The following is a 23534-nucleotide window of genomic DNA, read 5'->3' on the forward strand; positions in this document are numbered from 1 at the left end:
GACATTCTCTCGTTTCTCAGAGAAACATGAGCAGAGGCTCGTTTGTTTCTCCCAAGTAGAGTTTTTCTTCAAGTCTTGTCCTCAAGGAGAGCTGAGGGAGCTGTGAAGACTGCGGTGCAGCTGGCAGAGCCACCCACTGTCTCTGCAGCTCCAGGTGTCTGCTTCCGAGTTGCCAGGCAGCAACGCTGGAGGGCAGGTTACAGCCAGCCCTTAGCATCAAGCCGCCCCTCTGACCCCTCACATTGGACATTTGAACAGAGGAACAGAGATCTCAAAGCCCTATCCAGAAGCTGCCTTTTGGCTGATTTCTCTTAGGGGTGCCAGGCCAAGGAAGGGTGGCCTGATCTTAGCCACTCACTGGAGCTCCTTCCCAAACTCCATTCTTAAGCCAAGGATCTTCTGGATTCTTCAAAGCAGTGCAATGCTGAGCCCAAAGCATCCTCAAGACCAAAGCAGTAGAGGTGTGTGTCCCCGTGACAGTACTGTGCCCTCACTGCACAGCCTCATCCTCCCAGCTGCCCCCTGGGAAAGGCTCACATTGTCGCTAACACAAACATCTCACCCTCAGGCCCAGTTCCCAACCCACTCTTCCTTCTTTCCCCTGCTTATAGAGGCCTCCATTGCTCCAGCTCTCCTCTTGCCAGAGATAAGCCCCCTGGCATCCTGACTTTGGGGAGATGAGGTAGCTGTCAGTTGAATGCACACACTCCTATAGTTTGGAGCTTTATCAATGCTTGTTGTGTCAAAGCTGTAGCATGGTAGGCCTCTAGAGCCCATGGTACACAATGGCCCACAGTGCTTTATGTGCCTGGAGTTTGGAATAGTAGATCCTAACTGCTGAGTCCACAGTGTCATGAGGGAGCCCAGGACAGAGCCTGCAGAGTATAATGTGGGTACATATCAGAGGTGAGCTAAGGTCATAGAACTTTATGCCTTGTCTCACACCTTTCCTACCTTCAGGCAGCCTGGCCGGCCTTTTCCGCACCTGCAGTATGGCCAACGGAGGTCTTAGGTCAGGTAGACAGAACACGATGCCCACAGTGAAGAGCTGACATCCGAGAGCTAACTACCTACCGAGAGCCTGCAACCTCGGAGTGAGCTCCTAGAGAAGACCAGCAAGGGGGTGCTGGCATCTTCCTCATGGTATGGAAGAGCTCAGCCTTTCCTCAAAGTGGGGTGTGCCTGGGTTTCGCCAACTCACAGATGACGCAAGAGCAAGGCGATCGTGGGTTGCCACGCATGCGCGGTAACATCACAGGGCTCTATATGTGACTTTTTACTCAAATCTTATATCCCTCAAAAGTAGGGGCAGCTCTGCCAGCAACTTGTGAAAACTTAAGGCCGCCTGGCCCCCTGGGAGCACATGATCAGGTCTTAAGCCTGGGCTTTAGCCGCGTCAGAAGCCAAACGGACTGCACCGTCCGTGGCTGCCCTCGCGGCCTGAGAGGTGATGTGGGCGGTGCCATACCAAAGCCTGTTCGCGGTGTTCTGCGTCAGTATATGGCATAACTATCAACCTAACTTCAAGTCCTCAAGTTACTAAATTGGGACTGCTGAGATGGCCCAGCAAGTCAAGAAAGGTACCTGATGCCACGTTTGATGACTTATAGATACCCAGATGGAGACCATTGTCTTACGTTGTCATCTGACACACACACAAATAATGGATGTTTTTCTTAAGCTACCAAGCTTGGATCAAATCAGATTTACTGTTGGGGAGACCCAGTGTCCTTTAGGTGACACCATGCCTCAGAGTACAGTGATTAGAGGGTAGGGAATGTTCTGTAGACACTTAATAAGGCAGGGAAGTATATATATTTTTATTGTCCACAAAATAGGGCTAAGCCAGGAACATGCTGGTGCTCTGAAATCATCCTCTGGAGATCTGTGCAGATGTGAGCACACCAACGGCCCCTCTTGTGGCCTTGTGACCTTGATCCTGGCAGAACACAGCACACCATCCCAGTGCTCAGATACTCTCAGAGATGCCAAGGGCCTCCATAGGGCCCGCCACAATTTGTGCCTCAGCACCTGGCGGGGGGGGGGGAACGACATTGTTTTATAAGATTCCTGAAACAGCTTCCTCCACCCCCTCAAAAAACAAACACACACAGGGGACACAGCTGGAGTGTGTTGACAAGTGTGTCGAGAAAAGTGTTCCTGGGAGGAATGATCACAGAATTGTAAGAATGTTATAGAGGCTAGACCATTACATCCTGTCCCCATCTTCACAACAGATCTGTGAGGAAGATGGTGTTTAGGAATTATTAGTTTGGGGTTTTAATGAACCTATCATTGTCTGTGCTTCACACAGGAACAAATGGACCCAGCAAAGGTAAGTAATTTCCAGAAGCTGTTGAGCTGATGAACAGTGGAGGCAGGAATTGTCTCCAGAGGAAAAGGGCTGAGTGAGGGAAGGTGCATGTCCCTCCCACTGAGGCTCCTTCCCAGAAGCCACCTGTCGTCTGGGCCCAGACCCTTCTAGAACTGTCCCCTTGATTTATCAGCTGAGGCCCAAATGTCAGATCCCAATTCTCCAGCATTCCCCAGAATCCCTAGGCAACTGTTTCTAGTCACTTCACTTCCACCTACCTCAGGTTGGCCCTGAGTTACAGCTTTGTGCCTGCAGTCATGGCCCTGAAGCTGGCTCTGGCAGAGCTGCCCTCCAACATGAGAGGACCAAAGAACACGTGCTTGGATATGTGAACTTGGTCTCTGGGTCCCCCACAGAGCCATACTCCCTAGTTCTGGGGGGATTAAAGGCCACCACCACCTGGCTTGCCTCCTCTTAGGAAACCAACCTTCACAACTTGGGCTTTTCTAGACTGTTCATTCCTCTCCCCTCCCCCTTTCACCTCACAGCAGCCTCGGTGCTAGCTGGAGCCAGTTCTTCCACTGGCTACAGAATCAATGTTCTATGCCCCTAGACTCTGGTTTCTCACCCACATCTGGAAAAGGGGATGGCCTGACCCATCTTGCCCAGGCACTGTGAGTGCTTCCCGTGGAGGGAGAGATAGTGAGCTTTCACAGCCCACTATAATATGGGCTGAGGGCCACAGGGCCACAGCAGGCTTCAAAAGGGGCCCAGCTATACAGTCTGGCTTTTCAGCAAGCCTGCCAGGGAAGGGAGGAGGGCACGTGGACATGAGAAGGACACCTGGCCTTGAAGAGAGCCTCAGAAGGTTACTAAAATTTCACAAACGGTTAAAAACACTTTTAAAGGTGTTCAACAACCTTTGCCGTTAAGGAGTTGCAGATTAAAGCCGCTTTAGGATTCCATCCTACCAACAGGATGGCCGCTACCGAGAACACCGGTGACAAATGGCGGGACAGACTTGGGGGAAGAGAACCGTGTACACTGTGGGTGGGGGTGTAAACTCCTGCAGCCACTCTGAAACCAGCCTGGAGGGTTCTCAAAAAAGACACCCTCCTGGCATGCACCCAAAGGATTCTAGGCCCTGTGACAGAGGAAACTGCCCTTGGTCGGTGCTGTCCTGTTCACATCGGCTAAGAAACGGAAGCAACTGATGAATAATCAAGGTTTCCACAGACACAGTGGAATATTGGTCATCTCTACGGAAAACTGAAATTTGCAGGGAAATGAATGGAATTGGGGAAAAAATAGTTTAAGGTAACCCAGGCCCAAATGGATAAATGTTCTCTCAAATGAGGACCATAATGTCGACTCTTCAGTATGGTCCATATCACATGGACTGCAAGCAAGGAAGGAAGGTGATGTAAGGATTACCTTAAGGCAAGGCACATAGTATAACAAAATTAAAAAGAAGGGGCAGTGTGACTGGGAAGGTTTAGGGATGGAGGTCTTGAGATTGGGGAGACGAGGATGCAGGATGGGCAGAGGATCAACTTTATCAAGTATGAAGAAGCCATTTGGAAAGGAAGGTCTACCCACATACACAGTAGCAGCTTGACTGTTGATAGGATAACCAACCGCGATCTGCGTGGGTTCAAGTCCTCCAAGAGGATAGGACCCCTTAGCCTAGCTAACAATCCAGGTACGAGGAGAAGTAGGCCCATGTATTGGGGAATGCATTGCCCACAGTTAACTGCATTATTAGCATCTGCCTTCTGAATACCAGTGCTGAGACCCATAGACAATGGTAACACTCAGCTTCATCAGAAACGACCCCTGAGAGTGGACAGTGTTGAATAAAGATTCTTGCCTGCAGAACATGAGTGGCCGGTATGGGCCCAGCCCTAAGTAAGTCACATACCACCCCCTCTAAAAGGCTCGGGGCCACCAGACACCATTCCCTAGACTCAGAAAGCTGCTGTAATCATTAACTCACATCAGCTGCTGTCACCTGCACGGGGCCCACAGGAGGCTTGCCTCATGAGGTCCCACTCTTTACCTCTAAACTCTTGACTGTCAGTAGATGTTAGGAGAGAGTCACCATCCTTATTGTGGTGCGCTCTTTCTCTCTCTCCTCCAGGCATTCGCTAACAGATAGCTTTGAACACAGATGACCCTGGTTAATCTTAGGATCATAAAACAAAATTAACACTAGAGAAAGATTTGTGGGGTGCAGGGGGGTTTGGGGGTGGGAGGTTAAAGTGCAAAGCATAGCATAAAAATAAAGTTTTAATTTGTTGAAAATCGTGAGATTTTCCTCATGATTTGCAGAAAGGCAAAGTGTCTTTTCAGTGGAACTAGGACTTGAAGAAGGAAGAGGAGGAGGACGAAGAAGAAAAGGACAGAAGAAGAAGAACCAATATGGTATTAAGAAGCAGCCCTACTGCTCAATAAATGCACCAAATGATTTAATGTTGACACCAGTTTCATGGAGATCTGTGTTTCAGAACAGGACTTTATGGCTAATTAGGAGGCGAGTCATCAGTTTCACACACACAATCAAAAATGGCTTTCACCTCAGATTTAATAAAGAAATCTGCCTTGACAACTTACCCTGTGGGGATTTCATGTCTTTATCTGAAAACTTGAGACTGGGGAAGAGCAGGGCCAGCTCTCTCTTGGCATCCTCTCTGTCCCGGCTTCCATGCACAGCATTAAAGGGCATTTCTGTGCCATACTGAGCCCGGAGACTGGGAGCATTGGTACAATGTAAAAGAAACAATTGCTTCACTTGAAAAGAAATGCTTTACTCTCTGGGAGCAGGACCACCAGCTACCAGTCAGAATAAGGGTGCTTGCTTTTTGTAGAGAACCCAAGAACAGCAGCCACATGGTCCAGGGGCTGTTACACACAGAATCTGGCCACATTTCACTTCTGCCCAGAGGGAGCTACAATTCCCACTGGGTCAGGTCACTGTGTCCAACACATCATACAGCTTTTTATGACTAATCTTGATAAGACCCATAACACTACATAGGAGCCATGCGCTGAGCACTGATCTAAATGCCTGATAGTGGATGTCCCTGCATTACAGCCTAGAGAAATGAACTGAAGCCCCGGACGGACTTGACCCGTTAGGTAGCGACATGAGGTCCGAGTCCTCAGCTGCTTTATTTAGCCCAGTTGCTTCAGTTAGATGCCCTTGCCCTTTATGGCTGCAAAGTACAGCTATAGGGCTTTAGGGGTTTGTTTTGTTTTGTTAAGATTATAGTGTCCTACCTGCATGTTTGCCTGCAGGCCAGAAGAGGACACCCAGTCTCATTATTGATGGTTTTGAGCCACCTTGTGGTTACTGGAAATTGCACTCAGCCATCTCCATCCTGGGCATTGGTGTTTTGTTTTGTTTTGACAAGTTCTTTCCTGTTGTCTGTCAGCTTCAAAGGCCCCTGACCCCTGGATTTGGCACTGTTGACTAGCTGCTCCCTGAGTCACAGAGCAGGCTGAGCAGGTCTAAGTAGGTGTGCTGTACAGGAAGCTGACTTGAGGGCTATGGGAGTTGAGTCTACAGTGCAGGCCATTCTGCAGCCTTTGACTTGCCAGGCTGGACTGGGTCCCTGAGGTCTGTGACTAAGCCAAACCAGCATCTTTAGAAGGGGTGGGGGTGGTAACCCCATGTTGGGGAGTTTTGAAAACCTCCCAGATATATAGAAATGGAACCCCTGACACCAGAGAGCTGATAGCATCACCCACAATTCTGACCCAAATGCCAAGTGAAGCTTGAGGTGGATGAAAAGATTACTGTCACCTTTCAGGATGTTCCCTCCTGGCCACGCTGGGGTCACAAGGCCCCAGGAAGGTTCGCCAAGCAGTGACTACATCCTCGGTGCCCTCCGTCTTGGTGAGGATCAGGAGGTGGCTGGGTCCACTGCACATGTGATGTACTAGCTTTTCAAATGCCTCCTAGGCACAGGAAAGTAAACAGTGATGTGGGGGCAGGAGCTACTGAGACTGAAAAAGGCCAGCAAACCCAGACTACCCGCACACTGGAAGGTTCGAGTTTGTGAGCAGCCTTGTGAATGCATGGACATTCAGCCCTGGCCTGGCCACCTCTGCCTGCTATGATAGTGATGACCCAAGACCCCAGAAAGGTGAGCCAGGGTTGAACATGGGTTAAGTTGGGCAGTGGTTTGCTAAACATATGATTACTTTGGGTATGTAATATATGGGTGTTGGATATCCAAGGGTACAGTGTAGATGGGACTTCCCCTCCTGTGCCCTGCAGCCCTTTTCCTTCAAGTATCCTGGGTTCCCTTTGGGGAAGATCCCTCCTCCATTTCATTTGTTCCTCATTTCACAACTATGACGCTTAGTAAGCATCACACGTCTGACCTAGGAAGTGGTGCTATGGCTTAAGAGTGGTCATCTGTACAAATCAGAAGCAAGCAAAAGACACAAGTGGACCTTAAGTGGCAGGTGGTGATGTCCTGGATGGTTTGCCCAACTATGGCTTTGGCTTCTGTGGGCCTGAGAACTTTCTTGGTTCTTCTTATCTCCAAACCCCTTGTTAATATTTTTCATATTCTGCCATGACATCAGGGAGTTATGGAGTTCCAATGAACATCTTTAGTCCATTACTGAGAGTCAAAAACCTCTCTACTTTGCAACAGTTGAACTTGAGCTGAACAGGATCTGATCATATTCTGAGTGTAAATCCATTACCTGCCCACCAGCTGTTCATATTCTTGTTCTTCACATTACTCCCCCACAACTCCCATTGACCTATCCATATAGTGTTGGAGGAGGAGGAAAGGAGAGTGAGATGAACCAACAGAAGCAGATGAGCTGACCTCCCCAGCTCTGTGTTGATAGAACGCTTGCATTTCCGTCTTTGTCAGGATTCTCTCTTCATTTGATAGTATGTCAAATCCTGCTTCCTGGATCTGCAGAATATACATTATACATATATATATATGTATGTGTGTGTATAATGTATATATTATACCATGTTTTATATATAATTATATAAGTGTATATATTATATTACACATTATATATTATATATACATTATATGTATAATGTATATATACATTATACATTATATATACATTATATATGCATTATATGTATAATGTATATATAATGTATATTCTGCAGGTGTGATTCAAGCCCACAGTTACAGGGATCTTAATGGAAAGATAAAAATTAAAGGTGGGCAACACTAAAAGCGATGCAGAGCCTCAGCCCCTGCGCCCAGATCTAACCCTGTCCTAACCTTGAATAGACTTGGAGTTACCACTCATCAGGAGCCTTCTTTCCCCAGCACACCACAGGCGCTGCTGCCCTCATCCCTGTGGATCTGCTGCAGGGGACCTGAGAGCAGTAGGGCACGGTATGTCTTGTGCCTCCTACCTTCATGATGATCTCATCAGCCTTTCCGTGGGCCACTGCATCTGGCTTAATGATGCCTAATGTACAGGACTCCTCTCGTGACACTGAAATAAGCCAGGGGAGGCGCTGTCAAATGGTGAGGCTCTTGGGGAGCCATTTGCAGGGACAGTCTTGTTTCAGCACAGGCTCCACTGCACCGAGTACCAGGTTTAGGTGTGGGCTTCAGGCTTCCAGCCTCTGCCGTCTAGGCTCAGACTCGAGCAAATGGCACCAACCCAGCACCAGACCCCAACCAAAAACCCCAGCCTGACTTAGACTCTCTGAATGCTGGTCTAGGGACACTGAGGGGTGGAATTTCCAAAAGATTGTTAAGGGGCAGAAACTTGGAATGACTAAATGAGGTGCTTGGAGATGGGTGAGCAAGAAACACGGGAGCTGAGGTCACAGTCTCAGCCACCCTCATGACTTCCTGTCCCCCTCTTGTGGTTCTCAGCGTTAACTGCTGTCCATCATCTTCTCTTCTCATTCTCCTGACTCCTTTTACTTCTGCAAAACAAATTTATTTTAAACGTGTGGATGTTTTGCCTACACGTACGCCTGTGCACCATGAGCATACAGTACCCACGGCGGCCAGAAGGCGGCGTTGGATTTCCCGGGGCCGGAGTTACAGACGGTTGTTAACTGTCATGTGTATTCTGGGGAGTTCTCTGGACGAGCAGCCGGCGCTCATAGCCGCTGAGCCTCTCTCCAGCCACCTACTGGTTTTGCCTTTCCTGCTTGGTGGCAGAAATGATTGCTCCAAGCCCTGTAGCTGAACTTTGTGATTCTCTACTCGAGCACAGGCTATTACATTGCAGCTTCAAACCTCTGTCTCGCTTCAGATTCCCCAAGAGAAGGTCAGACAGAGCAGCTTGAGCCCCCTTTTTAAAAATTATTATTATCGATGTTTTGGTTTTAGCTTTAGTTTTCATGGTGCTGGGGATCAACCTTGGTGGTCAGAGGTCGCTTAGGTCGCTTGTAGGGAACTCTGTAGGGAGCACTTTGTCTAGTCCTGGAGCCCATCTTTGTTGGGCTCCTATTGACATGAACTTGGCCTTGGTAAGTTATCTGCATTCTCTACCGAACTGACATGTCCCGCCGTCGGTTTTCTGCTTCTCAACCTTTATGTCTGTTGTGCCACAATGAAACAAAACCGTCTGTATCTAAGGAGGGTTTCTACTGGGAGTATCTGTAAAGCCTGCACTAAATACGTATGTGCTAGCCATTGGATATATACCTTCTAAGGACCCAAGCTAAAAGCTTGGTCCCCAGCCTGTGGCCCTGTCAGGAGGTGGCTGAGCCTTTGAAAGTTGGGACCTACTGACAGGTGGCCAGGCATCGGGTTTATGCTCTTACAGAGCATTGTAGTGCTCCCAGCTCCTTTGCCTCCTGGCCGTGAGATGCCATTTCTACCATATGTTCGTTTCCTGTGCCCCTTTCCCACAGGCTCCCAGTATCTGGACAAACTGATTGTGGGCAGAAACCTCCAAATATCTGAGCTAAAATAAAAAAAAAAAAAATCTTGATTATCCCAAATATTTTGAATGGTGATGGAAGTCCGACTTGCACAGTATATGTCACCCTTAGCAAAGGACTGTTAACTTTTCCCTGGTGACGGTCTCTGATGGGCTGTGGAACTGCTATTAAGGTACTCTTACAATTGATTCTGTGATGTGGTGGACTCATGAGATCACCTTAAGGGTAGAGGGAGAAGAGATGAGGCCTTCAAGGCCTGCCACCCTTGGCTTGAAGGGGAAACCCAGCAAAAGAGGCTGGAGAAAAAGATGTTGTCTCAGAAGCCAGAGGGAGGGGGCTTGAGCTGTAGCTCAGAGGTGGAGACATTGGCCTAGCATGCATGAGGGCTCCATCTCCTGATAAACACACATCTGTGGAGGCGTGGGGGCACTGAGAAGGAAGGCACAGGAACACCATGAGTTTCAACCTTTTCTGCAGCAAGAGACTGTGGCCTTGGGCAGCAGGAAGGCCACTGTGCCTCTCAGGAGCGCCCTTCCAGGAGCAGTGGGTTCAGAGGCAGGCCACAGAAGGTCAGCAGGAGAGGTGAGGGGTGGCCCCAAGATGTGGACAACGTTCATGAATCTTAACTGAGAAGGAGACGAGGCAAAGGGAGAGAAAGGCTTCTGTGTTGGCTGTGGAGGATATAACAGAGGAGGGAAGAGGTAATAAGGCAGAAAGGGTGTTTCATGTGAGAGCCAAATCACAGATTGTCTTCTCTATCGATTCCTGGCTTTTTGAAGCCATGCCTCCTGTCCTGTCAGAGTCCAGGCCCAATGGTCCTTACTGTGCACCTGTGAGAAACAGCCACGAATCTCAAGCTTTCCTCTACCAGCTGCATCCAGTCCCAGTTCCTGGGAATCTTGGCCATTTAACTCGAGACATCTTCCCAGCCGCAGCCTGTCTGACTCTCTGGTCCTCACGCTCAGGCAGCCTCTCTTTTCACAGGAAGGTTCAGGAAGGGACACAATGAAGTACATATGAGACCTAAGGCCGATAGCTAGAGAATGAAGGGGGGAGGTGGTGGGGCTGTGAGCAGAGGAAGCAAGGCTGTGAAGAGAGAGGGCTCCTGGTGCTTTAGAGAGAGGGCAGTAAGGAAAACTTGAACTCCCCAGCTCAGACAGAGCTCATTGCTCCTCTATTATTAGTGAAGTCTCTAGAAGGATCACTTCCTGATGTTCAATGATTGCCATCAAAGTCATATTTGAATATCATCAGACAGGTGTTAAGTGTGCCCGTGAGGCCACCAGTGGGCAAAAGGATATCTGATACCAGTTGTTTGAAGCCAAGGATTGAAAACAAAATGCTCAAGGCTAGCTTCCCAGAACTGAGATGGCCCAAGAGCCTACTGAGTCCAGTGTTTAAAATGCATACAGTCTGCCTAGCTCGCCAGCTCCGCACTCACCGTTGTCCCAATCTTCACCATCATCCTTTTCAAGTGGACCACCCTTGGCTGCACCAGAAACAGCCTCATCAGCAACCTAGGACAAGTCAGTCACGAATACAAGGGATTTAGCCAATGCAAATTATGATGAAGGCTTTCAACATCTGCAGAGACAGCATCAAAACACCAGAGGTTCAAAACACAGAGCATAATAAACCCTGGGGATGAGGACAAGGTCATCAGAGTTTGGGCAACAAGGGCCTTTTTAGTAGCGGATGGTGTGTATGTGTGTGTGTGGGGGGAGGGGAATTCTTGATGAGCTTTAGAGCCTGCCTCTTAACCAAATGTAAGTAGAGACTAAGGGACAATAACGAATGGCATTCAATGGCAGTTGGCATTCAAATACAAGGGCTAAGCCCCCCATGCAGAGAAAAAAAAAGGGGTCTGTGCTTTTTGAACCTTAGTATGAAAGATTGGACAGCGAGCACCCAAGGGTGCAGTGCTGTGCTCTCGGCAGAAGCGCAGAGTGCCGGGAAATGCCTCCATGTGCTTACGGCATATGGATTTTTTTTTTTTAAAGGTTGTCAGTTAGCTGTGAAGGTGGTGTGGTCCGTATTATTATGGAACTAGTTTCTCAGAGCCACAAGTTGGGGCGACTCTGTCCCCAACGGTAATAAAAGCGCTAGATTTCTAAATTAAGGAAATTGAGCTGTGTGTGATCACAGCTAAAAACCTTCAGGAGTTTGAGTGTGTGAGTCATCGGAAGAGATTGTGCCGTGAGCCTGAGGGGAGACCCTCCTATAATTTGCTGTAGCTTGGGTGTTCCCCAAAAGACTATGTCTTTTTTTCCCCCATCAGATATTTATTTTATAATATATATTTTTTTAATATCCTGATCACAGTTTCCCTTCTCTCCTCTCCCTCCAGTCTCTCCCCCAAAGCCTCCCTTCTGCCCCACCCCCCATCCACTCCTCCTCTGTTTCTCTTCAGAAAAAGGCAGGCCTTCCATGGATATCAACTAAACATGGCATATCAAGTTACAGGAAGACTAGATACCACTAGGGTGGTTGATTTTGTGGGTTTTCTTACACTGTCCTTGACCACTCTAAAAGCTCACTTCTCAAACTTAGGGTCCTCAGCCTGGCAAAATGGTGAAACCTAAAGAGATGGAGCCATAAAGGTGATGAGGGGAGTGAGCTTGAAGGTGATTGGGAGAGGAGGTTATTCTTTCCAACCTCTCTGAGATGAACAGCCTTCACAGGCTGCCTCAACACGGGCTCAAATTCGTAGACCTGAGTAAGCCTGGACTGAAGCCTAGGCTGTGAGCCTGAATGAAGCTTTCCACATTAAAAGACAATTGTCTTTAGGTGTACAGATTTTAGCATGTTTATCCTATATTATATGTCTAATATCCACTTATTAATGAGTATATACCATATGTGTCTTTCTGCTTCTGGGATAACTCACTTAAGATGGTCTTTTCTAGTTCCCACCATTTGCCTGCAAATTTCATGATTTCCTTATTTTTAATAGCTGAGTAGTATTCTATTGTGTAAATGTACCACAATTTCTGTATCCATTCCTCAGGTGAGGGACATCTGGGTTGTTTCCAGATTCTGGCTATTATGAATAAAGCTGCTATGAACATGGTTGAGCCAATGTCCTTGTTGTATACTTGAGCATATTTTGGATATATGCCTAGGAGTGGTATAGCTGGATCTTAAGGAAGCACTATTCCTAATTGTCTGAGAAAGTGCCAGATTGATTTCCAAAGTGGTTGTACAAGTTTACATTCCCACCAGCAATGGAGGAGGGTTCCCCTTTATCCACATCCTCTCCAGCATGTGTTGTCACTTGAGTTTTTGATCCTAGCCATTCTGATGGGTGTAAGGTGAAATCTCAGGGTCATCTTGTTTTGCATTTCCTTGATGACTAAGGATGTTGAGCATTTCTTTAAGTGTTTCTCTGCCATTTGATATTCCTAAGCAAGAAGGAGGACCCTATGTAAGATGCTCAATTCTTATTCAGAAAGACAAACAGGATAGACCTCGGAAGAGGGAGAAAACAAGGAACATGACAGGAGCCTACCACAGAGGGACTCTGTAAGACTCTACCCCAGCGGTGTATCAAAGGAAATGCTGAGACTCATAGCCAAACTTTGGGGTGAAGTGCAGGAAATCTTATGAAATAAGGGGGAGATGAAAGACCTGGAGGGGACAGGAGCTCCACAAGGAGAATGAGACTGATACTCCAATCAAGGACCATGCATGAAGATAACCTAGAACCCCTACAAATGTAGTCCGTGGCAGCTCAGTATCCAAGTGGGTACGCTAATAAGGGGAACAGGGGCTGTCTCTGACATGATCCCAGTGGTTGGCTCTTTGATCACCTTCCCCTGAGAAGGAAGACAGCCTTACCAAGCCACAGAGGAAGACAATGCAGTCAGTCCCGATGAGACCTGATAGGGTCAGATAGAAGGGGAGAAGGACCTCTCCTATCAGTGGACAGGAGAGAGGAATGGGGGGGGGGGTCATGGGAGGAGAGGAGGGAGTGGGGGCAGGATTGGGATGGGTTGAGGGAGGGGGCTACAGCTGGGATACAAACTGAATAAATTGTAATAAATAAAAAAATAGATATAAATGGAAAAAAGACAATTATCTTGAGTATTTTGATATAGGAAGAAAAGGCTGACTAAGTCACCACTCAATTCTATATTATATATTTATCTTCCTCTCTGAAGTCGTTACTAAGAATTCAGTTGTGAGTGAAATGGATAAGAGATGTTCCAAGGGCTCTGGAAAGGAAAGAGGATGGAGAGACTTCTAAATGCACATCCTTCCAAGGCCTGGGTGAAGAAAAGGCTGAGTGTGGGACATGAAGGCTTCCGCCTGGGGAGGGGACCCGTGTGAGCACACTTGTGAACCTTCCAGTTGGACAAGTGACCTCCACATACCACGTTCCATTCCCTGCCTTCAGCTTGAACCTTCTTTTTGGCCTCCAGCTGGTGTAAGATGGTCTTCTGAAGCAGGGGGCCATTTGCTCCCCTCACCACAGCCACGAGTTTTCCTCCCTGGAATGTGTGACAGACCACGTGAAAGCCTCCTCGCAGCAGGTCGGCGCTCTCAGGAGAAGAGGGTGTGAAGGTCAAGGTTCCTCAACCCTCTGCCCACCTCCTCCACCCTCACTCTTGCTGCCACTTCCTGGGTGGGGCCCATCCCACCGAGAGGCCCTCAAGATGGCTCTTAGTTCTGAAATGATCTCTCTCTGAGCTCCACCTTCTGCCTGACATCCCTCTTGTCAAAGCTTCCTTCAGGACAACCAGCGGTTAGTGAAGGGAGGAACAATACGCAGAAAATTGTGTGATTAACTGTGCTTTGTATGTGGCTTATTAACAACTATTGATTGAGTACTTACTATACCAAGCACTCTGGCTGAGGCAGAGAATATAAGCACTAACCTCAGAAAGACGTGGGAACGCCTCGGTGCAAAGGGAGTGGTCACTCCAAACACACAATAAGGTACCGGCTTTAACAGGGGACTTTGTGTTCTATGCCAGCATGGAAGGGGAAGAATAAATTCCCAGCACTGGCTGTGGTAGCTCATGAGTAGTGTGGGCCTGAGTTTTCTGCATTCGCTTTCTCTGTTTAGCACTGAGAAATTAATCTGAAGAATTCTTGTAGAATGGTCCTGCTTTCTCTCCATCCCTCCCTGATCAGCTACAGGTTGGAGGTTGTGGCCTGAATCCCCACAGCTGATTATGATTTTTGTTTTAACCACCTTGGCCTAAGCAATAAAATTACTTTGGTAAGGGCTGCCTTCGTTGACGGCTCTGAAGGCTAGTGTGGCTGGCTGGGCGCAGCCGTCTTCTTCCAGCCAAACTTTCTTTCTCCCCCTCCACCACAGCCATACAGCCATCACAGAAGCTGGTGGGTCTCCCTACCAAAACACAAAACTTAAGTGCTATTTATTATGTATATAGGGTCCTGCCTGCAGCCCAGAAAAGGGCACCAGATCTCATTATAGGTGGTTGTGAGCTACCATGTGATTGCTGGGGACTGAACTCAGGACCTCTGGAGGAGCAATGGGTGCCCTTAACCTCTGAGCCATCTCTCCAGCCCTCAAGTGGTATTCTAGCCTAAGTTTCTAGTGTGGGGCTGGCAAGGTGGCTCAGCAGGTAGAGATGCCTCCCACCAAAGATGATGGTCTGACTTCAATCAGACCAAGATCCACATGGTGGAAGGAGAGAGCCAGCCATCATTGACCCCCATGTGAGTGCTGTAAGATGCATACGCAACAACAAAGAGAAATGTAGTACTGCTAAGTGCAAACCCATCGTCCTTAAAGTGCCTAGTTCCAACCAATTATGTATACCTATCCTTGGAGCTCACCCCCCAACACTCCCCAAGGGGTAAGAGCCTTTGTTCTCTGGAATTAAAGTTGAACTAGCTCCCTGAAGTGGTTCCTGGGGTGTGTGATCCCTGTCCAGTGCTCACTGGCCATTCCAGGCATGCTTCTTGTCCTGTGTCCCTCCTGACTTTGTGGGCTGGTGGGAGACAGCTCCCGGCAGGAGGAGAACCACAGTTCTCTATCTGTACTGTATTCATTTCAGCTCCCCTTGGCAGAGAGGAGAAATCTCGGAACTGTGCTCTGAGAACAGAGCTGCAGCCTGGAGTGCCCAGCGGGCAAGTCAGAGCGTGTGTGCGCTCTAGGACGCGTGTTCCTCGCCATGCGCGGTCACCTGGGAAGGCTGTCCGGCCCCCAGGGGCCACCGTGGAGCTGTGTCTTTGATCTCCTGTGGACCAGGGCCCACAGGCAGGGCTGAGCACACCCGTGTATGGCCATGTCTTAGGGAAGGTCTCCGTGAGGCAGTCTAGAGGGCGTGTCAGGGGCAGCGTCACCCCTTAGCGTGCCTGAGGCCTCAGGTGGCTCTGAGAACCAACGCATCAATCCGAACACCAGGGGTTTGCAGTCACACAGACAGTTCTGCTTCTGCAAAGATACTTACTAAATAAAACAGGAAGGTTGGCTCGCACCTCCCTCGGAATTTTTCCAGAACATCAAGACGGTCTGCCTCTGCCTGAAGAAAGCAGGCTGTCAGTCGGCACCCTTGGTTACAGACAGTGCAGGGTCACAGCGGCACCAAACCCTCCCACGCAATGGACCTCCCAAAGGAAGCCCGGCTCACTGTCTTGTCAGCACGTTGGCAGCACTGCCTTGAAGAGGCAGGTGAGAAGGAAGAGAGCTGCCCTGGCTCCTCCCCCAGCCAGCGGACGGGGTAAGGAGAACCCTGAGAACCCCACCGTCTGATATCCTCCTGAGGTCACGACTGGCAGGGATAGGCCCCAGGGCCCTCAGGCATCCCCTTCACTGTCTCGCCCCCTGAGAGGTTACCGTAAGTAAGCCCCGTTGGCTCCTGTTGTCCTACTGTCTGCGAACCTCACAAGGCATCGGTGTACACTATGTCAGCGGGGTCTCTCTCACAACCCTGTGGAACCCCATTTCTGTACTTCGAGCAAAAGATTGCTAAAGCAATCACCCCTGTGGCGCTGAGGACGAAGTCTTCAAACACTGCTCTGAAAGTGACATTTTGGGCGACAAGGCTCGCCAGCCAAGATGCATGCACAGTTACATCTAAGTGGCATGTGTTCCTTCCCTGAATACAGTTTGGTGGGGAGGTTGGCACCTTCGTGTCTAGAGTAATTATTGGACACGGTGACAACTGGTGATCTGAAAAGGGCGGCTTGTACTTCCTGTCCCGTGCTTTCTCTGTGTTTGATTTGTTTACACTGTTGTGTGACTTTTTTTTTTTTTTTTTTTTTTTGGCAGAGAAGCAATCTTACCAAAGCAAAATGGAGAAGGTCCAAACCAACCTCTATCCTCATCCTCTGGAAGAGGCTCACCACGGGTTTGCAGGGGCCACACCAGCCCTGGTAGACGTCCACAACTGCAGGGACCAAGGAGCAACAACGTTCAGCAGGCAGCCACGTCCTTGCAGACGGGCTGCTATCCCATCTCCACCACCACCACCACCCCCTCCCGCAGTGGATGGGCCCGCAGGATAGGCGTCACCCTCGCAGAGGGGGACTGAGCACAAAACATGCCCGTCCCTCATCCAAGCATGGAATCCTGGATCTGAAACATTTCTGAAAGATCGGGTGTTGAAATCCTCAACTACGCTCCGGTTTGTTTTACGTCAGATCCTGGAGAGGGTGAGGAGATGAAGAGAGCCGAGAGGGGAGAAGAAACATGTTTTTAGGGTGCCCTATTTACCTTGTGGGGATCAGGCCTGGTGTGGAATGTTGGCCAGTGAATGTCCGAAAGGTAACACAGACTACCCCACAAGTAGGAGGTCACTATAGGTGACCAGGAAGCAACTAGTTGACTCTTGTCTACTGACAGCCAACTTGGCTTTCCCCTAATGAATCAAAAGCCAATGGCTCTCATGACATTCACAGTGGTCAAGAGCACTGGCTCCTCTTACTGAGACCCAGGTTCAGATCCCAAAACCTACATGGCAGCTAACAACTGCCTGTAACTCCAGTCCCAGGAGATCTGACCCCTTCATCTAATCCACGCACACTGCACATACATGGTGCATTTACATACATGCAGTCAAAACACTCATACACATGGAGGAAAACGTGGATTCCTTTTATGGTTCCCATTCTAGTGGCTGTTAGGGCTGGGTTTGCTGGATCTCACTCTCTCTCTTCCCCCACCTGATTGGAGCAAACCATAAGGCCTAGAAGGAAGCTACGCAGACGGAATCAACTCATAGGCGCCAGATTGGTGCAGGATCTAGCCTGTGCTACCAGAGGGGTACAGCAAGTGGCAGCCTGTGGCAGCCACATTGTCGAGAATGGATATTTGCCAGAACACCCCTGACACTCGGGAGCCTGTGTCTAAACCGCACAAGCGATCCGGCCTTTTTGACAGAGTAGCACTGCCTGGGAAGACTGCAGAGGCCCCTGGGATTAACCTCTGAATTCCGTAAATTTCCACGCTCAGCTTTTGGAGGAGACGTACTGAAAACATTGCTGGGCAGAACCAAGTTCTGAGCCAGACCTGTCTGACACCATAACCCGTGCTCTTTCTGCCACTCCTGAAAACAGACGAGGTGCACCAGTTGCGGGGGGGAGCGCCGGTTGGTCTGGCTGAGTAAAGTAAGTGTGCAGAAAATGGGACCCCTGCGGGGTCCAGCAGGGATAAGGAGGCCAAACACAGCAGCAGCAGTGGAGACTAACAGAAGAGAGCACAGCATCTCAACACCTTCAAAGGACTGAGGACAGCTGAGTATGAGAGGGACTTGTCTTTTGAGACACTTGGAGGAAGAAAAAAAAAAGAAAACTAGGTGGAGCTTGGGAGAAATGGTTGGAGAGAGAGAAAGAGAGGAAAGCCAACTTGATTCTAGACAGGCTGGGTTTCTGGTACCAATTAGAATGGACAAGAGATCACAAAGGCACAGAGACATTGTGCCTCCTCAGTGTCTAGTCTGAGAGCAAGGCTCAGGGTGTCCCTGAGAACAAGGCATTCATAACTGACAGGGTTGGGATCCAGCACAGCACAGGCAGAGATGCACTTGGACCAACTAAGGAAAATGTCTTTGAAGACACAGGATGCTGAAACTGGTTCTACATTGAAAAAAGGCAAGTTCAAGTTCAAGACCCAAAGGAAAAGAAATGGGCCCAGATTAAAGTCTCCTCAGCATTTGTACTGACACCTCTGCTGCCTGCCGGCTTCTGTCCCATCAATACCTTCTACCGGATTCTTATCTTCTTTCCTCTTTGGCTTTGGGAAGAGTGGTGAAGACAAGCATGATTGAATGTCCACAGGAGGTGTAGAGAGTGGAGCATGGGAACACTGGAGAGGAAGAGCATGAAGATGGCACTCCCATAGGCAGGAAACAAATCGGAGGACGCTTGGGAGGCAGGTGTGTAAATCTGAAGACAGGTGAGAAAGGGCAGCGGCAGACCAGACTGCCAGAGGGGATGACTCTGGAAACCAGATAGAAGGGCATTCTTTCTCACCCCTCTGTCCCGTGTGTGTGTGTGTGTGTGTGTGTGTGTGTGTGTGTGTGTGTTCCTCTAACCTGCCTAGTGAGAAGTCTTAGAGGAGCCTTTCACTCTAGAGCTGCTGAGAGTCGACCTGGCATAGTCAGTGCTTGGGAAGCATTAGCCATGGTCACGTAAGTGCTTATCAGGGCAGCTGGCAGGGCAGCAGAGTCTCCGGCAGATTATGTGATACTGGCTCTTTTACTGTGGGTAAAAAAAAAAATGTAATGGCTTGTTTCACCCTGGAGCTGTATTTAGCTGTCTAGACCAGATACGTGGGTACAACAGCTAAGCCTTGGCACCATCAAAAGGCTTCATAATCCCTCCAGCTGGAGAGTATGCCAGCACTCACACCCACACACAGGGGATCAATGGGACTGACATTATTTAGTATCCATTTGGCCCCGGGCATGGGTGAGTCTGCTACAGATGCCAGCTGAAAAAGTTAATACTGTTGTTTTAGAGTCTGGGGTGACAGACAAACTGGAAATATGGTGGGGAGCTTTGACAGAGCCCTAGAGGCAGCAGCAAATAGAGCAGAGAGTAACAGAACACAGTTAGCTTAGGGGAGAGGAAGGAATGGTGGGCAGGAGAGGCTGGTCGCTTCTAAGACTCCAGCCTGCTGTTATAGATACCATTATGTCAGCGCAGCCCTTGACAGTGGCCTGGATCCCATGATGGGTTTCTACTAAGCATGATAAAGTGTAGACGTGACTTAAATTAACAAGAGGCTGTGCCCTCTCCGTGCTCCCACTCTGGAGGAAGCAAGTTACCATGATGTGAGCGGGCTCACGCAGAAACTGATGGCAAGAAATGATGTCTCTGGCCAACAAGCAGGGAGGAAGGGAGTTCTGCTGACCTCCACTCAGTGAACCCATAAACCGAGCCTTGGTACAGCCTCTGGGGCCGGAAGCACAAAGCTGGACTGTACTTCATCCAGAACTGCAGCTACAAGAAGGCAGGAATTACTCAAGCCACTCTCCTGTGGGTAAACTGTTACCCAGCAGTGGTAAATGATTCAAAGGAGATAGGCATGGACAATGGTTGTGCGGCCCCTGGTTGGTTCCAGTCCTCTGGGGTGTCTCACTCTTTCTCCATCCTGGAGGTTCCAGGAAACTCCCATTTTCCTTCCAAAACAGTCTCCTTTTTGTGCCTCAGGTCATCAAACCAAGTCTAGCGATCAGCTCTAAACCGAGAGAGCTCTGTTCCTGACAGGACCTACTTGTTCGCTGAGCTGAATTTACCAATGCCCAGCTAAATGAAGTATGATGGCGCCCTGTATCCTCAGGGGGATGTGCTCCAAGACACCAGCATGTAACAAGCTGGGTGGGTCTGAAGCATTTTAGGACCAAGGCAGTCAGTTTGGTAACTGGCTTCTAAGACAGTAATGAGCAGATGATGTGGACACACCAGACAAGATAACAGTTGGTGTCCTGGGTGGGAGGGCATGACGTTTCAGCACTTCTCAGAATAGTGTGTGATTGGAAAATTACAGACTTAATACTTGTGGAGTCTTCTGTGGGACGATGGTTGAATTCAGGTAACTGAACCCGAGGAGAGTGAAACTGTAGACAAGCCAGGGCTCCCGTGCACACAGACACAAAGAAACCACCTGGTTCTTTTTCTGTTTGTGCATCTTAAAACAGAGTTATAGGTAGCCCAAGCTAGCCTCAGATTTGCCACGAACCTTCAGCTCTGATCATTCGGCTTCCAACTCTCAAATTCTGGGGCTACAGATATACGCCACCGTATCTGGCTTATGCAGTACTTGTGGAGAACTAGGCTTAAAAGAAGGTCCCACCCACTGCAGCCCCTTCTTCCCACGCATCACTGAATCATTTTGAAAAGAATGGACCAGGGGAAATGGTTTCCTCACCAGTCAGTCCTTTGGAGCCGAGCATTTCTTCCCAGAGCTCCTGGGTGGTGATGTTGACCTGCAGCCAGAGAGGATCGAAAGCTGTGTCAGTAGGGGCAGAGATGGGAACCACTTTTTCTCCATTTCTCTCTCTCTCTCTCTCTCTGTATCATTCCCAAATGTGGTTCTAATTGTCTTCTCTTCACAATCTTTCTTTCTTTCTTCCCTTTCCTTTTCTGTGCCAGAAAAACATTAACCTAAGAACAATGTGTGCCATGCTCGGACATTAAGAAATGTCACCTGTCATCTGTCCAGGGATCATAGAGAAGGTCGCTGTGCGTTGTTAACCCTCACACAAGCAGCGCTACACTACAGTTTCCCTTTGTAGTTCATGTTCAGTCAGTATCAGAAATAATTGAGTTTGTTGCCATCCATTTACATTGTTTCTTACTTATAAAAGAGTTCTGGTGTACATGAGACATGAAATACAAGGAGAGATGAATATTATTATCCCTCTCCAATTTTTTATAATGTATATAAAACACATCTTTATTTTAAAATATTTTCACAATCACAGAAGAGTAACATGTACTTGAGAGTACAGGACAGTGGCTAGGGAGATGGCTCAGCTATCAAGAGCACTGGCTGCTCTTCCAGAAATTCAGACTTCAATTCCCAGCACCCACATGGTGGTTCATAACCATCTGTAATGAGATCTGATGTCCTCTCTGACACGCAGGCATATAGACAGAGCACTCACAAATAAATCTTTAAAAAAAAAAATAAGTATGGTATAAAGAATACTTGGGGGTACTTTTTAATTGCCTGAAAGTAAACTATCAATCTGATATCCCATCACCCCGAAGTACTGAATGGGGGCGCTGGACCAATGGCCCAGGAAGGTGTTCACTGCACAAGTACAAAGACCTAAGTTTGGATTCTTGATACCTATGTAAAATGTGGAGAATGGAGGTGTGCATTCAGGGATAGAGGCAGGAAGATCCAGCGGCCAGTCCTGCTAGCTGATTAGAGAGGTTCAGCTACATAAGGTAGAGAAGCAACTGAGGAAGACATCCTGACTTCAACCTCTGGCACACACATGTACCACTACAGGTGTGCACCTGAATGTGGGTGTGTGTGTGGGTTGGACTGGTGGTTGAGAAGTTGCAGAGATTCGCCCTCGTTACAGCCAATCAGGCAACACACAGTTTCCACCTGCCCATTAAAAAGCACCTTCATTTGGCTACTCATGGAAGTCAGCCAGCCTCCTCCACCAGGCAGGAATGCTCTTGTTCCAGCTAATGAACATGTTTCCACAGAGAGTGTTACAGTTTCACCGTGAGATGTTCCACAGGCTTCTGGAACACACACAGGCTATCGTGAGACCCTCTGAGAGCATGCGTGCAGGCGGCTGGGAACTGTGTGGAGTCTTGCCACATAACTGCAGTTTATGCAGTTATCCTTCTGCCCTCCTGCACAGGGGTCAATGCAGTTGAGGAAATGGTTTGCAAAGCAAAAGCGGGGGAACCAAATGCTCAGAATCTACCGCAGAAGATGCCCCGACTCTGCAGTCCTAGCATGACCCTCTGGGATGTTCAAGCGGCCCCTCTTCACAGGTGAGCTACATAGAGGAGAGGAGGATAAAAAAAAAAAAAAGAGGAAAAGGAGGAGGAGGGGAGAAAGAGGAAAGAGCTGGTTTGTCCTATGAGCAAATGAAGTAAAGCAAGTGGGCGCAGCGGCACACACCTGTAATCCCAGCACTCAGGGAGGCAGAGGCAGGAGGATCTCTGGGAGTTCGAGGCCAGCCTGGTCTACAAAGCGAGTCCAGGACAGCCAAGGCTACACAGAGAAACCTTTTCTCGAAAAACAACAACAAAAAACCAAAAATAAACAAAGAAACAAAAAAAAAAAAGTAAAGCAGCCTACAAAGCAAATTTCACACAGTACGTCTCGAGCCAGACTGTTTGGACAGAACAGTGCAGGGACCCTGGTCACGCCCGAGTGCATAGATGCATGCCCAAATCCAAAGGGTCTGTATGTATCCTGTGCATTTTCTACAATTATTATTCAACAGAAAATAAGCTTGCTTCATCTTCTCTCGGATTTTGTGGTTTTATAGTAAAGCCACTTGAGCCTTACGGTTGCAAAGGCCGGTTAAGAGCTTCAAGCATGTTTATTTAAAATATCTCCCTCCCTCCCTCCCTCCCTCCCTCCCTCCCTCCCTCCCTCTCCCTCTCTCTCTCTCTCTCTCTCTCTCTCTCTCTCTCTCATCTGGAACACCTAGTAATTTTGCTCCAGATAATTCATTTCTGCTTTCTCACAGAAGGCTCGAGCACGTGGGCTCCAGAACACTGTCGCACACTGCTAGCAAGTAGAGAGTCAGCTTCCTACTGTACCCCACTCCCACACCACCCTCCCTAATTAAATGCCAGAAGCTAGCGCCCCTCAGAGCTTACCTGCAGGGGAACTTCCTTCTTCTTGCCGCCCATGGCTCTGCAAAGAAACCAAACCCTGTTACTTGGGCATTAGGCTGTCAGCGCGGCAGCTGCCGCACAATCTTTGTGCGAAACCACCAAGCCCAGAGCCTCTTTCAAAGAGAGGGCCAATCAATGTATTGATGCAAAAATTAATAGAGACAGCCTGACGCACTCTTGCTCTCCCTCCCTTCCTCCCTCCTTCCTCCCGGGGAGCCAGGAGGTCGCCAGGCGGTTTTGGGGGTAGGGTGGGGGTGGAGTAAAGGTTGTCTGTGAAACCCCTTCATTTAGGAGCCCTGGGGGTGCCCGCAGGCATCTTAGGCACATTAGAGTGTCCACATTAGAGGAATAGATAAAGAGGGTCCCACGTCCCTACAAATCCCCACAACTTCTGGGAAACAACCTCTCTCAATGGATACCAAATACCGGGCCTGGACGAGGCCAAACCTCTCCGACCTCTCTGGGCAGCGTCTGTGCAACGGTTGTCCTAGCAACCGAGCACCCAGCTCACCTCAG

The 23534-nt window shown here is 48.8% G+C and overlaps 1 protein-coding gene across 2 annotated transcripts; it reads right to left on the reverse strand.

Moving 5' to 3' along the window:
• Window positions 1-1716: 1716 nt before the first annotated feature.
• Nme9 (NME/NM23 family member 9) lies at window positions 1717-23534 on the reverse strand. 2 transcript variants are annotated; one of them, XM_060385447.1, is made up of 12 exons: window positions 23422-23534; window positions 23001-23037; window positions 20566-20623; window positions 16509-16582; window positions 15644-15715; window positions 13592-13708; window positions 10660-10735; window positions 7725-7807; window positions 7162-7254; window positions 6120-6274; window positions 4928-5064; window positions 1717-2031 (listed from the first exon to the last, which is right to left on the reverse strand). In XM_060385447.1, the coding sequence occupies exons 2-12, from the start codon at window positions 23031-23033 to the stop codon at window positions 1970-1972; spliced, it is 960 nt and encodes a 319-aa protein (XP_060241430.1). In that variant the 5' UTR covers window positions 23034-23037; window positions 23422-23534; the 3' UTR covers window positions 1717-1969. The 2 variants fall into 2 exon arrangements, with proteins under 2 accessions (XP_060241430.1, XP_021492271.2); XM_021636596.2 differs by having other exon boundaries at window positions 1719-2031; window positions 16479-16582.

This window comes from Meriones unguiculatus, chromosome 6 (genome assembly GCF_030254825.1).
Source record: "Meriones unguiculatus strain TT.TT164.6M chromosome 6, Bangor_MerUng_6.1, whole genome shotgun sequence".
In the NCBI taxonomy this organism is placed as follows: Eukaryota; Metazoa; Chordata; class Mammalia; order Rodentia; family Muridae; genus Meriones; species Meriones unguiculatus.

Excerpts from the sequence above, each read along its gene's own strand:
- Nme9 (XM_021636596.2), bottom strand. The coding sequence starts at position 23,033 with ATGGGCGGCAAGAAGAAGGAAGTTCCCCTGCAG. Across the intron at positions 20,624-23,000 it reads AGAAGGAAGTTCCCCTGCAG|GTCAACATCACCACCCAGGA; the intron begins GTAAGCTCTGAG and ends CTCTGGCTGCAG. Across the intron at positions 13,709-15,643 it reads CAACCTTCCTGTTTTATTTA|GGAGGAAAACTCGTGGCTGT; the intron begins GTAAGTATCTTT and ends CACACATTCCAG.